Source organism: Mesoplodon bidens (genome assembly GCF_964165515.1).
Source record: "Mesoplodon bidens genome assembly, chromosome: 16".
Lineage (NCBI taxonomy): Eukaryota > Metazoa > Chordata > Mammalia > Artiodactyla > Ziphiidae > Mesoplodon > Mesoplodon bidens.
The window spans coordinates 21,071,968-21,087,494 of record NC_138173.1 but is presented as its reverse complement, the minus strand read 5'-3'; the positions used below and the strand labels follow the sequence as shown (position 1 = coordinate 21,087,494).

Genomic DNA, 15,527 nt, shown 5'->3' with positions numbered 1-15,527 from the left:
GTCTGCAGCAAAGGTTTGGTGGGGACGCTGCTGAGAGACAGGGCAGGAGACGAAGTAGCTGAAGTAGGAAACCCAAGCATGCCTGCACCGGGAGGTGTTAAAGCTGCAAACGATAACAGAGATATGCCCGCTGTCAGTGCACCGAGCCACACAGATGCTCAACCCCTAAACAGCGCTCGAAGACGTATTACACACACCAGGAAAAGTCATCTGCACCAGCTTTTCTGGGTTCGTCATCTTTCTTCTATTAGCTTTAATCCCCACCGTGACTCTCAGAAATGGAAACTACACAGTTGAGCAAGATTTTACTCAGAAAACAAAAGGCTCCCATCATATGACAGTCGGTTAGAAAAAAAACAAAAACAAAAACAAAACATCCTGGTGAACAGCAGTGGGTACTTCTAATTGATACACTTTTTAAGATTCCTCCTCCGTTCTTCATTTTAATCAATTTTTACTGTACCTCTGGGAAGGCAGACTCACTTGTCCTTCATTGGAGCAATCTGATAATTACCACGTTCATTAAATATAATTAGGTGGCAACTAAAATGAAACCTGTCTGCCTAAGTTCCGGTAGAAAAATACCTTTGCACTGAATAAAGAAGGTGATAAGCTAATTAAATAGCAACAGTAAATGTCCACTGAAGACACCAAAAACCAACTAACAGTGAAGTCACAGCTCTTCTTTACTAGAACCAAGCATGGTGAGACCTGATTGCAGTGTCAAGGGTGCAGGGTAAGCTCTCATTATCATCCTGACACTTTGGCTAAGAGTATTTGTTAGGAATTGAATGTGTTAACACACAACTTCATCACCCCCAAAACATGCTTCTTCCAGGTTTGCTTGTAGCAGGCAAAAATGATTCTCATCTCATTAGAGGAGGGAAACTAAATGCTCAGTAGGCAGACACATGTGGGGTACAGTATGACTCGTATTGAAATAGAAGAGATCTTTGCCGGATTTCAAGTACTCAATCTAATGCAGTGGCTGGTAAGAACCTATTACAAAGCCATTTTTAGGCATTGTATAGTTGGGGGAGAAACTAAAAGACAGCTCAGGATAGAAAAGGGAATTGTAAACGTCTGTGCTTTTCCTGAGTCTGTTTTTTAGAGGCAAATAGAGTTGACTGAAAGAAGAACAGACTGGAAACCTAATTGGGTGGTGGTTCGTTCCTGAACGAGGGAAGGCTTGCTACCAAAAGATCGGGACAAGGACCATGATGGAGGCCTGATGGGTTGATGGAAGAATTAACTAGGAGAAGGTAAATGAAGATTCAGTTATTAGTGCATAGCTGTGGAGAAAACCGTCTTTTAAATATTGGCTGAAGTCTTACTTCTATGCTACATGCAACAGTTGGGTGTGAAAGAAACAAATGGAAAACAAGTGACACAAAAACACATTTATTTAGCTAGAAAAAGAACTTTCTTAATTGGTCTTTATCCAGCTGAGAAACCCTGTCTTAGGCTTAGCACTCAAGATGCTCTCAAGTCCTCAACATCACTCTCAACTTGACCCCAATCATTATCATATTACCATCAATTAGCCTAGCTTATTACTGGCTGTTCTTCTCTTTTAACCTTACCACACCCAAGTCTTCTCTGATCTGCTTTGAAATAATTTCTGTAGTTGTATTTGTAATAGTCTCTAAGGAATATCCATCATGTTCAAGAATAGTCTCCCAATATCCTCAATAATAAGTAGGGACAGATGCTAAAAATTCCATGTTTTTAAGAAAAGTGAGTCCTAGAGCTGTGAAGTGACATGATAGACAGAAATATACAACTTGATGGTAGATATGGAGGTGGGAAAATTAAATTTTATAGCTGCCACTCAAATTCACCTTCCTGTCTAACTGAATCAATTTCAAATGTTAAACAGTTGGAATACTAAAAATGAAAAAAACAATTCTTGAAAATAATAACATTGCATTTCCAGGAGAAACTGATAGCAAGTATCTACATTTTACAGAAAAATGGATGACACATTCAACATAAATTTAAAAGCAAATGGCTTAAGATTGGCAGGGGTATGGTAGGAATGAATCGGTAAATTCCTGGATCTTTAATCCAATTTAGAATGATAGACTTCTAGGATTCCGTGGGACTTAGACACAGCCCAAAACTGTGAAGCAATGGAGTTGTTTTGGGGGCCCAAACCAACAACTCCCTTGCCTTTATTCCTGCACTATGATGCCTGGTATCTTGATCTTCTTTCCACTTGCCTCTCTATAAAATTTTATTTGCAAGAAAAAAAAAAAAACAGATATAAATACACCTATTTTTGAAAAGGATCAATATATACTAGATTCGATAATTTGAGGTTTCTTCTGCTATGATATTCTGATTTCATGATATTCTATGCTACTTTCCACTTAACAGAGGATAATGTATTAAGTCAGAAGAATTAATACCTAATTACAGAATTTCAGGCTTGAGTGATTTGGGCAGAAGAAGTTTTACTAAGGACAGAAGATCCTTCCTTGCATTGTCAGAATGATATTATGTTGGTAGCCAGCTTCTTTTGCCTACTCATAAAGCCTACCTTATTTCTGGGTCTAGTACATCTAGACTTCATACTCAATAATTGCAACCCCTTCCACCTAAGTGCTTTCCCCCCTAAATCTAAAGAAATTGCTTGCTCACCTATCTCTCTGATGAGAGAATTTAAGGCAAGAGACATTTTAAGGAACTAAGACTTAAAAAAATAGCAGTGGTAGTTAGAAAGCAAGTAGATCAATAGCTGTTGACTCAGGCTTTCCCATCAGATGAGGTCTACAAATTCCTACCTAGAGGTCATGTAATGAAGTAATGAAAATTTTTAGAAGACTGCCATAGGAATCCTAACTACTATAGTTAAAGACTACCAGAGATTTTTTAAGAATTCAGCATCTTGAGGAATAAGCTGACTTAAATAATCAACTGTTAAGTAAAAGTTTTAGGAAAAAAGATACAGATTAAGGATAATGAATAATGTACATTGGGTCTACTAATAAAAGACATAAACTTGTAGAAGTTTGGAGTCAAAAGTTCAGTAGTTAACTGATATATGAAAACCACATATAGAAGAGAAAAACTGAACGATAATCAGGATGCAAAATAAGTGGTGGTAACTACAAAGATACATTCTTTCCTGTTCCCTAACTCCTGTTCCAATTCTCTGAAATTTCACAGAGAGATGAAAGTTTTTACCATCATTTTATTTGGTTTTATTTTCCTGAAACAGCTGCCTATTCCCCAAAGTAATGCTTTTCAGAAGAAAATGTCTGTCTCACCATGAACGTAAATGTAGTGTCTTTTCCCCAAGTTGCTTTGATCTAGGTGTCCCAGAGGAAAAATTTACTATTGAGGTGGAAAATAAAACTAATTAAGTACATGGGCCAAAGACAATTGTGCTAAAATTATTAAAGACCTACTCTTATCTAGATTTACCCCAAAAGTGCTAGTAAATTACACTGAAGTATGAGAAAAATGCAAAAGCCATGTTCTAAAGTTCCATTTAAGGAAATTGGGTTAGGCAGTATTTCCAAAGACTAATGGAACATATAAAAATCAGACACTGCTTAAAACAATAAAGTAAATATGTTAAAAATAGAAAATCAAGTTATTTTCCTAGTCATCTTGAGGAAAACGCCAGAAGAAGCTAACATCCTAAAGGATAAAATGTAAATTTAAAGGTTTCTAACTTTTTCCAGGTGTACAGGCATGTGATTTTCTATTGTCACTTTCCCTTTTTGCATATGATCATAATAGAAAAAGACAATTGTGGAAAAATTTTTTTAGCAGAAAATAATTTATTTTATCAAACATGAACGATAGTAAGTAGTGATACTGAACACAGGCTGAGTCATTGTTCAGAAAGCAGGCACACATGATGGATATTACTCTTCAAGGGGTTTTCTTTGTGATCTTGAAAGACTAAATAATTTGAAGGTTTCTTGGAAGTATGGTAAGGAGGTTTTATGAGAATTAAAGCTGCTAAAACAGGACAGGAATTCTACCAAAAAAGGAATAAAATGGGTATTTAAATCAGGAAATTTAGAGGTTGATAAATGCTAAAACTGAACATGTACACTGCAATTAAGTTAATTTTGGGGTGTAGCCTTCGGAATCACACTTATTACTTACTTTATGGCATATCTCATTCAATGGAGTCCCTTTTTAGTGATTTTCTTAGGAACAAAACCTTGAAATCTACCTTCAAAGGGATGGGGGTGTCTTTAAAATGAAGCCTTTTCCATAACTAAATCCCATTAAAATGGGACCAAGGTGAACACATCATATGGTCAAAGCTTATTCATATAGATAACAAACTGTTACAAGAGCCCAGGGCATGGGAGAGATACAGAAATATTTTACTTAAGAAGCAATTTTCTTTTATTTCACCTAGCTGGTCTGTCTGTTTCTTCCATACAGCAATGGAGATATTTGTTTGATGAAAAATAATACAGTAGAAAGATGCTGATAGGAAGATGGAGAACCACAGCTCTGCTCCATGAGATGATTAAAATATTCAGCATTACCCACCACAGATCAATTAACCTAAAAAAGATGTGAGCTGGAAGTGTGGGAATTCAGGCTCTCAGATGGGATCCTGCTGATAACTCTGCTGTGCTAATGTTTAAACTCCTTCAGAAATAAGAACTAATTCAAGAGAAATTGCAAATTCCAGTAGGTATATTCCTGGACCTTTTCTCTTTATAACACTCCCCGGTCTGTTTTGGTCCATGATTTAATGAAGCAGCAGATACGTGGTGCCCTCAGTACCTGATGCATTTAAAAATAGTGCTCTCTGAGGAGGGCCTGCCTCTAACATCTTCCCACAATTCTGAGAGTTATACAAAGGGCCTATATTTCAGGGGGAGGATGTAAATTATATTTATGGTGTGTAGAATGAGGAGAAAGGTTAGGTTGTTTAAGTATTTCATAAATATCTTCTCTCTCTTCCCTCCTGGCTTTCTCTTGTACAGGCCCACAGGGTACCAGTTTCAGAGTGACAAACCAGAAGGGTAGTCAGGGAAGGACCTGTTGTCCAAGCAAAGGCCTTCTGATCCAGTGGAGAGAAAAACAAGATGTTCTGACCACCACTTAGTGGGGTGACTACATAGAATCATCAGTCAAAGCTGACTTGTAGATTAAAGGCACAGATACTTCAAGTGTTCTTAGCCCATTGTAAATATCAAATTTTATGCTATTTTACCTAATTGTAAAATTTATATATAAGTGCTCATGGAATTTTTCCACATTAGACATTATGTGGAAAAGCTCTATTTTATGTAACTGATCACAGGAGTCTTTCTACATAAGACATTCTTCTAGATACCAATTAATAATTACAGTGATATATAAAGTGAGACTGGAAGACTAGTACATTCATAGGCGGGCAGGGGAAGGTAGCTGGTGTGATAATTAAAGGAAAGGACCTCACAGAAATTTTCTTGGTAAAACTTTTTATATGTGCAGATTCATTCTGCTTCTCTCTAATGCCAACAAGTCATTCTGGACAGGGAACCAATCAGATGAGTTATCAGTAGCCAAGGGGTCATTTGATATCATTGTTTTCATGTCTCCCAAAATAAAAGTTAAAATGGGAATATCTTCCAGAGTCACATTAACATGTAAATCACCATAGAGAAGGATGAAATTGAAAAGTTTGAAATTTATGTAAAAGTCCAATTTGGAAAATGAAAAAAAAGCTTTCCTTTTGTGTTTTTGGAAACTTTCTAGATAAATGTAATTAGTTTATTCTAGATGTCTCTTTGGAATATCATAATTTCCTTGTAAAATTTTTTTAAATGTACTGTTAATTTGGAAAACAAAACTTACTTTAAAGAAGAAATTAGAATCATTTTTTTCCGTTGTGGATAATATACAACTTGTGTTATATGTGTAGCTACATGAATGCCTAGCACAGTATCTTCAATTTTTTTCAGCCTAAGATAATTGGATACCTATACTTACTCACAAAACCTAAACTGTACAAATTGCATTTCTCTTGATAAACACAGAATTGGATTCTTCATCGGGTATTGCCTCAGTTTTACCATTTTGTCTGTCTTTATTATAAATCTAGGCTAGGGGTGGTTGTAGAAAGGCGTGGAGTAACATAAATGTATTTTTAAGGTTCTAAATTTACATAAATAACAAGTAACACAATGAATGCTACCAAAAGCAAAATCATATAGCAATGCTAAATTACAAATGATCACAGAAGTCCTATTTTTAGTAGTTAAACTTTACATGTATATGCTTTATCACCTCCTAGGTGTAATGCGGGGGAATTCCTGTGTCTAGAAGGCCCTTAGCTTTTGAACTTCCTGGCATTTAAGCGGGGAAAAAAAAAAAACCCAAAAGTACAAAACCAAAAGAAAAAAAAATCAGTGTCTCTTGGAGATAACATAAATTAGGAAACCAATGAATATATTACTTAACGCTTCACTTTCTTAATATGTATACCAAATTTTGTGCCACGTGCCTGTGCTGAAATGCCGTTTGAAATCAGTTTTGAAATGAGTATATTAAAGGAATGTTTCTAAAATATAAAGATATAATGATATAAATAATATATTTCTGAGACTCTGATCTACCTTGTCTTTGTTTTTCTGCATACGTTCAGGTTGGCTTATTTCCTGGTTATTAACTATAGCCACTAAAATATACATTTCAAATAACATAATGGCTTCACTTACTGAAATTAAAAGAGATCCAACATACCCTGCTCTTGGTTACATGTCACTGGCTGCCTAATATTATTTAATTAATTAGACGGACTCTCCACGCAATGACTTACTGTTTGAATTTTGTGGAAATCCAGGCAAGGAGGATGGACCGTTCATTCCAGGGAGAAGGACTGGGGGGAGGCCGGGGAGGCCTGGATAGGCTGCTGGCAGACTGATGCCATGGAGGGAGCTGCTGTCCATCATGCCTGGCTGCTGTACCGCTAAGCCCAGCACATCCGAAGCTTTCTTTATACGGTCAAGTTCCTGCTGTGCCATCAGCTGTCGAACGGTCGTCGGAGCCAAGTAATCTTTCTCCCGGTCAAGCTGACTCCCAACGGTCTCCCTCACTTTTGAAATGTGCTGTTTGGAGAAAATATGATCTCTGATGGACAAGCGGGCAGAGTACTTCACCCCACAGAGGGTACACTCTGGTTTGGTGCCTTCCGTGCCACTTTGATTGATCATGAAAGGCTTCCCTATGTTAATTTTAAATTTCTTTTCCTTTGCCCTTGCATTCTGGAACCACACCTGGACCACGCGTTTGGGCAGACCAATCTCATTCCCTAGCATTTCACATTCTTGCATGGTTGGAGTTCGGTAGTCACTAAAGCAAGCCTTGAGAACCTTGAGTTGAAGATTGCTCATCTGGGTTCTGAAACGCTTGTGACCTGGTCGATCGTTACTTTTGGATTTGAAAGGATTGCTGGATCCAAATGGATTTGGTGAACTCGGGTCAGCTATGCTGGACGTTTCACTGCGGTCAGCGTTGTCATCGGGGTCATCCGTGATATAAAAGCTTTGGTCATGGTCACCATCTTTATCGTTGAAAGGTATTGAGGGACTCGTGAGAGAAAACAGAAATTTTTCATCACAGACCTCCGTGGTGGGTGTGGTTGCTGTTTTTGGCAAAGTGTCGAGAGTTTTCGGCTCTTTAGGAGATAAAGCTGGCTTCACATCTCCAGAACTTCCCGTGGTGCTTTCCATTTCTGCGTTTCCCTCATCTCCGGTGGTGGCATCACTGATCGCTGTATTAATTGATGAAGTCTCATCAAAGTCAGTTTTATTTTGATCATACCCAGCCTCAGCAGGAGGGGCGTTTAAATTCTCTGCATCCTCAGAACACTCTGCTTTAAAAGAAGAAGGGCTTAAAAGATTCTTCGGCGACAGCTCTGCTGTTTTGCTAACAGGTGTTGACACTGTAGAAGCCAATTCATTCTCACTTGAGAGATCAATTTTAGTTAATGGTAGAGATGGATAATCAAAATAAATGTATTTCTGCGGGCTTTCTCCCCCATCTTCTGTTGATATTAAAGGGCTTGGTGGCAAGCTGTAACCTGCTTGCTTTCCTTCATTCCAGTGCCGGGAGCGAATGTGGCTTTCTAAGGCTGACTTCGCCTTAAACAGGGCTCGGCAAAAGGGACACCGTTTATGAGACTGGGCTGGACCCACTGCCCGGAACTGGCCTTTCCTTTCTCGCGCTCGTGTGTTCTGGAACCAGACTTGCACGACTCTTTTCTTGAGCCCCACTTCACGGGCAATATGATCAAGCATTTTCCGGGTAGGATTGGAATCCAATAAGTATTTTTCATAGAGAATTTCCAGTTGTTCTGGGGTGATGGTGGTTCTCAAGCGTTTATCACGGTGTTGGTCTTCACTGCTATTCCCGCCTTCCTTTTCACTGCAGTTATTGTCTTCTTTATCATCCAGTTTCCTTTTCAGGGAAGCAGCAGCTGTGGCCTGGGCTGCGGGGTGGGAGGAAGTGGTCTGAGGGGGCATCTGTGTGAGAGAACCACTCAGCAGCTGTCCAGTCATCAGTGGATTGTTGGGGTCGAATATCATGTAGGGCATGTCCATGGGCCGTTCCAAGAACGGGGAGTGCAGGAATTGGTTCTGAGCAGCCAGGAAGTGCATGTGCTGGTGCTCCTGCCAGAGTTCCAGAGTCGGGAAGGCAACTGTGCACTGATCACATTGGTACTGTAGTAACTGTGGAGGTAGACTGTTCTGGAGAGAAGTCATGGAAATCTGCAGCGGACTGGAAGGGACCGGGGTTTGAGAGGCAGAGGGAGGTCTTCCCATAAGTTGGGGTTGTTTTGGTGTCTGCAGTGGAGCGGCCGAGGCCGGCGGCGGGTCTGAGGAAGTGGATGCTGATAGCAGTGCTGGTTTGGCGCCTTGAGAAAGGGGCAAGGGGTCACTCTGCTTTGGCTTTTCTGTGGAATATTCGGGTTTTGGAGACGTCTTCTCCGGTTCCGGTTTGGGTGATGGGATCAGCGGGGTGCTAGTCCCAGAGCCAGAACTTGCCACCGGGGCAGGAGCGTTTTTGGGTGTCTCCGTTTGGCCAGACACTGTGCAATGCTTATACACCACCTGATCCGTGGCGTCCATGGAGTCTTCGGTTTGGCTTTCATCTTGGGCATCATCATCTTCATCCTTGTAACACTGCTTTTTCTGATGCGTAATCAAGTCAAAGATCCTGGGGAAAACCACATTGCACTTTTTACACTGGTACTGCATGTTGCTCGTTCGAATATACCGCTCATTAGTAAGTTCTCTTTTTTCGTTATCTTTAGCTTCTGCTTGATTCTCGTAACTCTTCCGTGCCTTCTGACGAGCATTCTGGAACCATACAACAATAACCCGGGTAGGCAGATTGAGAACGGTAGAAAGTTGTTCTATTTCGTCATCTTTTGGGTAAGCGTTGGTGTCGAAAAAGTCTTGAAGAACCCTAAGCTGGTAGTCCGTAAACCTGGTTCTCGACGACCTTTTACTGAAGGATGCATCAGATTTGTAATGTTCTAAAGAGGAGGGCTGGGGGTCGATTCTGATATCTTCCAAAACTGTTATGGGAGGGTTACTGAAGTTGTAGGGCGAATCCTTATTTCTCTGCCTCTCCTTAAAAAGCGTATTTCGAAACCAGTGCTTGATAACCTTTTGAGAGAGGCCAGACTTCTCCGCCATTTCTTGGATCTGTTCTTCACTCGGAGAATTATTGATGTCAAAATAAGCCCTCAGGATTTTCAGCTGGTCGTCTGTAATTCTCGTCCGTGGGCGTTTGAACTGAGAATGCCTTAGGAAACTGGGATCTAATCCGAGCTGCTGCTGGCAGAGCTGAGTGAGATCCGCCGAGAGAGTGTCCATCTGGGGCAGCTGCAGGGCGAGCTGGGGAGGAAGCGCAGGATGCTGCACGGGCTGCATCATGATGGAAGGAAAGAGAGGAAGGTCCAGGGACACGGGCAGCTGGACCTGCGGGGGAGCAGATGGGGGAGGGGGCGGTGGGGGCGGTGGGGGCGGGGGCGGCGGAGGGGGCGGCGGGGGAGTGGGCGGTGGGGCTTGGAGCGGAGCGGACACCCCTCCTGGCAGTTTCACGGGCCCCAGGGAAGGAGCCTGCGGAGGGGCTGGAGGCAGCGGTGGAGGCGGAGGGGGGGGCGGCGGCGTTTCTGGGGAAGATGGCGAAATGGGATAAAGCTTATCGTAGGCCTCCCTGTACTGACGAGCAAATTTTTCTAGCGCTCCGTATGGAAAAAACTGGCCGTGTACGTGTTCTTGGTGGCTCTTTAGAATAAGGACATTGGAGAACAACTTCCCACACGTTCCACATTCCAGCTTCTCGGTACTGTCCCCTTCCCCACTCTTGCCCTTCTTCTGTACCTTCTGCCTGTTTTCATTATACTGAATGACCAGCTCAAAACCGAAGTTTTCCAGTAACGCTTTGGCTGCATTTCCTCGGGCCCCTGAAGCGATGCGGGGCGGTGGGATGGCCGGTTCCAAGGACTTTTGCTTCTTTCTATCTTTGCCTTCTTTGAGCCCTTCACCTTCACTAACGAGTTCTTGCTTTGGCTTGTCTTGCTTTTCAGCAACCTCTTCCGCCTCCTTGTAAGAAGGTATGTCCTTCATGACGGGGCAGTCGGCACTGGCCGTGGCGGTTTGCTCTTGTTTCAGTAATTTGCTGGCCTGCTGCTGCGGCGGCGGCGGTGGAGGCGGCGGCTTTTGAGACTGAAGCTGGGGCTGTATGGCTTGGTACTGCTGTGCTTGTTGCTGAAGTATCTGGAGTTGAGTTTGGCCAACGTGATGTTGGGTTTGAATCTGCTGCTTCAAGTCTTCAAGCAAGGACCCGGCCATTCCGGTCATGCCGGGCATCCCGAAGGCAGCAGAGCCCGGCAAGCCCAAATCTGGCCCCAAGCTGAACTCCGTCCCGGGGATGTAGAATGGAAAGAGAAACTGAGGCTGCTGAAACTGCAGCAGGGCTTCCGGAGTCATAGGAAAATGAGGCAGAAAGGCGGGGTTGAGAAACTGAGGCTGAAAGAACGCAGCTTGCTGTTGCAACTCGTGCTGCAGCTGCAGCTGCAGCTGTGCTGGTGACTGCGGCGGGTGATGCGTAGGTTGAGCAGAGATTAATTCCGGAGTTTGCTTTTTATTTAATTCTTTGGCATCTAAGTGGGCATCTTTGCTGCTTACTGCTGCTAAACCCATGGAATCTAACATCCCTTGGCTGGGACTATTAACGTTGGCTCCGACGCCGTGCCCGCCGGCCACGTGACTGCTGGGCTCCAGCTTTGCAGCCCTGGCCTTTGTCTGGTGGAGCACGGATCTCATGTGGATTTCCAAGGTCGAACTTTGGCTGTATGCAACGTTGCAGATGCTGCACTTGTAGGGTTTGTTATCTGTGCTGCTGTTGGTTTCTTGAGGAACAGGGCTGGAAGCTTCTTGCAAAACCTTTTTCAACTTGTGCAGGTGAGACACTGAATTATAATGGACCAAGAGAATGTTCTTTTGAGTGAACGACTCTTTACACACTGTACATTTATATGGGCGAGATGGATCGAGGAATTTTTCCATCGTGAAATTTGGCCCTTTTCTAAAAGGTAAGGTCCGCTTTGGTTCAGAGCCCATGTCATCCGGAATAGAGCTACTGTCACTTCCTGCTGGGCTTGCCTTCCCCTCCTGGTCCGCCTCGTACTCCCTCTCCATTTCCTGCTCTAGGACCTGGTCGTCCTGGGCCATAGTTTCACTCTCTGCCCACAGTTCACCATTCACGGGCAAGGAGGCATACAGCTGTTGAAGTTCAGCTTCACTCAGTTCGGGATGGCCTGCTTCCAAGTGTTTTTTTAAAGCCTGGAATGTACGGAAACTACGCTGGCACAGGTTACACATCGTAGCGGCCCGAATCGCATGATACTGGGAATGTATCTGAAGCTTCTGCATAGTCTTAAAAGCCAAGCTACAATGGTTACAGCGATACTTGTAAACATGGCGGTCCGAAACAGAGAGTGGTTGCCTTTTTTGCTGTTCGCTTAATTGATCCTGCAGTGTGTCGGAGATTTTCATATCTTTACTGCTGTTTTTATTCCATTCCGGCGCTTCTGTGGGTTCTTTAGTTGGTTTCTGCTCCTCACTCTTTATTTCCACACCAGCCTTTGAATCGTCAAGACCTGCCATGCTTTTGTCATCCATTGGACTTTCACCTGTGCCAATAAAGCATAAACATCGCTTATAGGAAGGCCGTCTACAGCTTAAACGCCAATGAATATTGTTAAGTAGGAGCTTCTAAAGGTTTCTGCTTAATTGAATTGCTGAAGAAATATTTATTTGAGCAACTACTATATGACAAGCACTGTACCAGGCCCTGGGGATATAAAGGTGAATAAGAAATCACCCCTGACCTCAAGGAATTTCAGCATAGGGAAAAAGATAAGTCAAAGGTAATTATAGTATGCTACCAACAGCATGACAGCAAGGGCCATAACTGGCATGTTTAGTAATTAGAACACACAAAATATTCCTGGTCATTGATACTTAGGTCCCACAAGGGCAGTTTGCAGATAACTAGATATTAAATATGCCTTAGAAACTATGGCTTTTGGAAATGCCATACTTTTTTTCCTCTGTGCTTTAAAAAAAAAAAAAATCTTTGATAGTAATAATGCTGGACCAGTATCACAGATGCAAGGCCCTGAGTGTGTCTTGCACAGATCTTGGTCCAAGGCTGGCATACCTGAATATTTCCCGGCCCCCTCGGCTGTGATGGCTGCAGGTGTGTCCCGCTCTGACTTCTCAGAGGTGGCTGCTGGCAGTAGCAAGCTGTTGGGCATCATCACATCAGGGACAGGCACCTGTGAAAACCAAAGGGGTTCATGGCAAAGGTACCCCAGAAATCACAGACTCCATCACATCTGCCCTTGGTCAGTAGCATACCCCAGTTACATTTTTCCAACCAAAGCAGGGACATTCTGTGACTCTTACAGGCCAATGCTCTCTCTTCAAATTTCGGATTGATGCTGTTGCGATGCAGTATTCTTCTTTTCTTTTTAAAAACAATATGGTTTATAACTAATAAGAACCTACTGTATAGCACAGGGAACTCTACTCAATACTCTGTAATGGCCTATATGGGAAAAGAATCTAAAAAAGAGTGGATATGTGTATATGTATAACTGATTCACTTTGCTGTACACCTGAAACTAACACAAAATTGTAAATCAACAATACTCCAACAAAAACTGAAAACTTTTAAGAAATATGGTTTGAAAGTTTTTGTAACCGAGAAATGATAGCCATGAAACTCAAGGTACCCACATGAAACATTTGATTAACATTACAGGCATGAGAAGAAGTCTGAAAAATCTGTGTTATTGAATAAGCTATGCCTTGTATCATATTTGGGGTTTATTCCAAAGCACAAGAGACAACACATGGGCCTTTACTTGTGATTCCTACCACACAGACAGTAAGAGCTTGATGCTCTTACACAGAAGAAATACATTTCTATCAAACAATAATTACAGATTTTGTGTTGATACCTTTACAGAGATTATGTCACATATGCATCAACATTTGGTATCCTTACTGTCATAAGCAGCTTCTCCACACAATCCGGAGACACACTGTGCAAATGAGTCAGATGCAGCTGGAGGTGCATTTTGTTGCTAAGGACGTCCTGGCAGAGGGGACAGCAGATGACCGGCTGCACTGAGTGCTGTGACAGAACGTGCATCTGGATACGACTTTGGTCCCTACTATTGTAGTTACAATAAGGACACTGAAAGAACTGGAAAATATTGAATAAACATGGTGACTGTTAGTTAATGGATTTTGATGACTTCAAGCATTAGAAGTCACACCAAGAGTTAATTACCTTGCCAGTCATAGTGTCTACATACATTTCAACAGCATGGAATGGTTTGGAGGCTCTAAAATTATCAAGGGCAAAAAAAAAAAAAAAAGTTTACACAGTACAGGGAAAAAGAAAACACATTTACCTGCTCGTGACAGAATTTATTGTCCTCTGTAGGTTTTGATCTTTTTGTTGCCACATCCTCTTCTTTTGCCAGCAGGAGTGGCTGGGTTCCCCCTGCCACACTGACTTTTAGCTCCTTTTCTGGTGTGATTATTCCTGATGCCCAAAAAAGAATAGGACACCTCAATTTTAAAAGACTAACAATGTCGATATCAGAAAAAAATATTTTTTCCAAATATCTCTGGCTCTAAATCCACTGAATTACCGAAGAACCAGAAAAGCACTTTTATATGATGCTAATCTCAAAAGACAAGAATTGCACTTCTTTTTGTCCACTAACCAAGCAGACTTTATATATTTTAAAATGTGCTCCTGTCTCATATTTTGATAACCGTAGGTGACCTTGAAAGATTCATCAATAACACGTGCTCTCTGGTGTCTCAGTACGCCTTTATCACATTAAAGCAAATCTACTCCCATTCGCAAATGCTAACTTAGAAAATAATTATTTTTGCTAACGTTTAATTACCTATCTCTTCTCTAAAATTCCGGGACACTGAAAACATTTCAAAATTCTGAGAAGAGCTGACTGGTTATAATTCACAAATGAAAACAGTGTTTTTACATGGTGAATGCAGGATTTTAAAATTATACATTACATATCCACTGCTGCTTTTTTTGTGATTTATTCTTTGCTTTAGATGTTTCAGCAGTTGGCTGTGCACATAACATTGTAGTCCAAATCAAGAAGACAATTGTTTTATGAGGTTAATCTGAATATTCGGTGTTAAAAGACGGTTTAAAATTTTGCCTAGATGAGCAACATAATAATGTATAGAAGCCTCACACACATCAAAGGAGAGAGTGTGATTCTAATTTCCCAATCTAACAGAAAATTCTTTCCAGCATCAATTTTCCCGATAATCTCCTCTGCGAGGCTGCATATTACAGTGACATTGGGTAGGCATGTCACATACATCTCACGACAAACACAAAACCTCATTTACCAGCCATTCCAATCTCATCATAGCGCGGCATCATCTGACCTTTTTTCTGCTGTTTATTATGAGTATTTCTAATTTTAACTTTCAATTTTCACCATCTTCCAGTCAATTTGCAACTAAATTATTTCCAGGGTGAGGACACTATCACTGGACAACTGGGTGCAAATACATCTTGAAATGCAATGAAGCTAAACCATTGATTGCTATCAGACCCCGCGTAAATATAGAGTATAGGCGTAATCTGATTGTATGCTGTGCATGAAGATTTATCTTGATTTTTTTTTCAATCCACATACGGTTCATATAAATGAACAAATTATACCTTATTGCAAAATAACCCAGTTTTAATTTAAAAATAAGGTCAAGGATGTTATGGAAACAAAGTAGAAATGAACCAAAAAATACATTCTTTTTCTCTCCTGGATGGAGATGCATGTTTTGTACCATATAAATAATTTTAGAAATTCCAAACTCTGAAAGAAATTTAAAAGTAAATCTGACTCTGAGGAGACCAAAATTAAACTAGAATTTAAATGACATAATGACAATAATTTATTCCCTTGGAGTTTGCGGTAG

At 41.3% G+C, this 15,527-nt stretch overlaps 1 protein-coding gene across 5 annotated transcripts in view; it reads right to left on the bottom strand.

The window, feature by feature from the left end:
• ZFHX4 (zinc finger homeobox 4) overlaps positions 1-15,527 on the bottom strand; it is a 179,984-nt gene that overhangs the window by 6,231 nt on the left and 158,226 nt on the right. For 4 of the 5 annotated variants that reach the window (XM_081214310.1, XM_081214309.1, XM_081214312.1 and 1 more), the window contains exons 7-11: positions 13,970-14,103; positions 13,558-13,758; positions 12,706-12,823; positions 6,788-12,175; positions 1-103 (exon numbers count right to left, since the gene is read on the bottom strand). The exon at positions 1-103 is cut by the window's left edge and continues 2,677 nt beyond it. In XM_081214310.1, the coding sequence (XP_081070436.1) occupies positions 1-103; positions 6,788-12,175; positions 12,706-12,823; positions 13,558-13,758; positions 13,970-14,103 (5,944 nt within the window). The remainder of the gene's footprint in view (positions 104-6,787; positions 12,176-12,705; positions 12,824-13,557; positions 13,759-13,969; positions 14,104-15,527) is intronic. The other variant, XM_081214313.1, reaches the window with a different exon arrangement.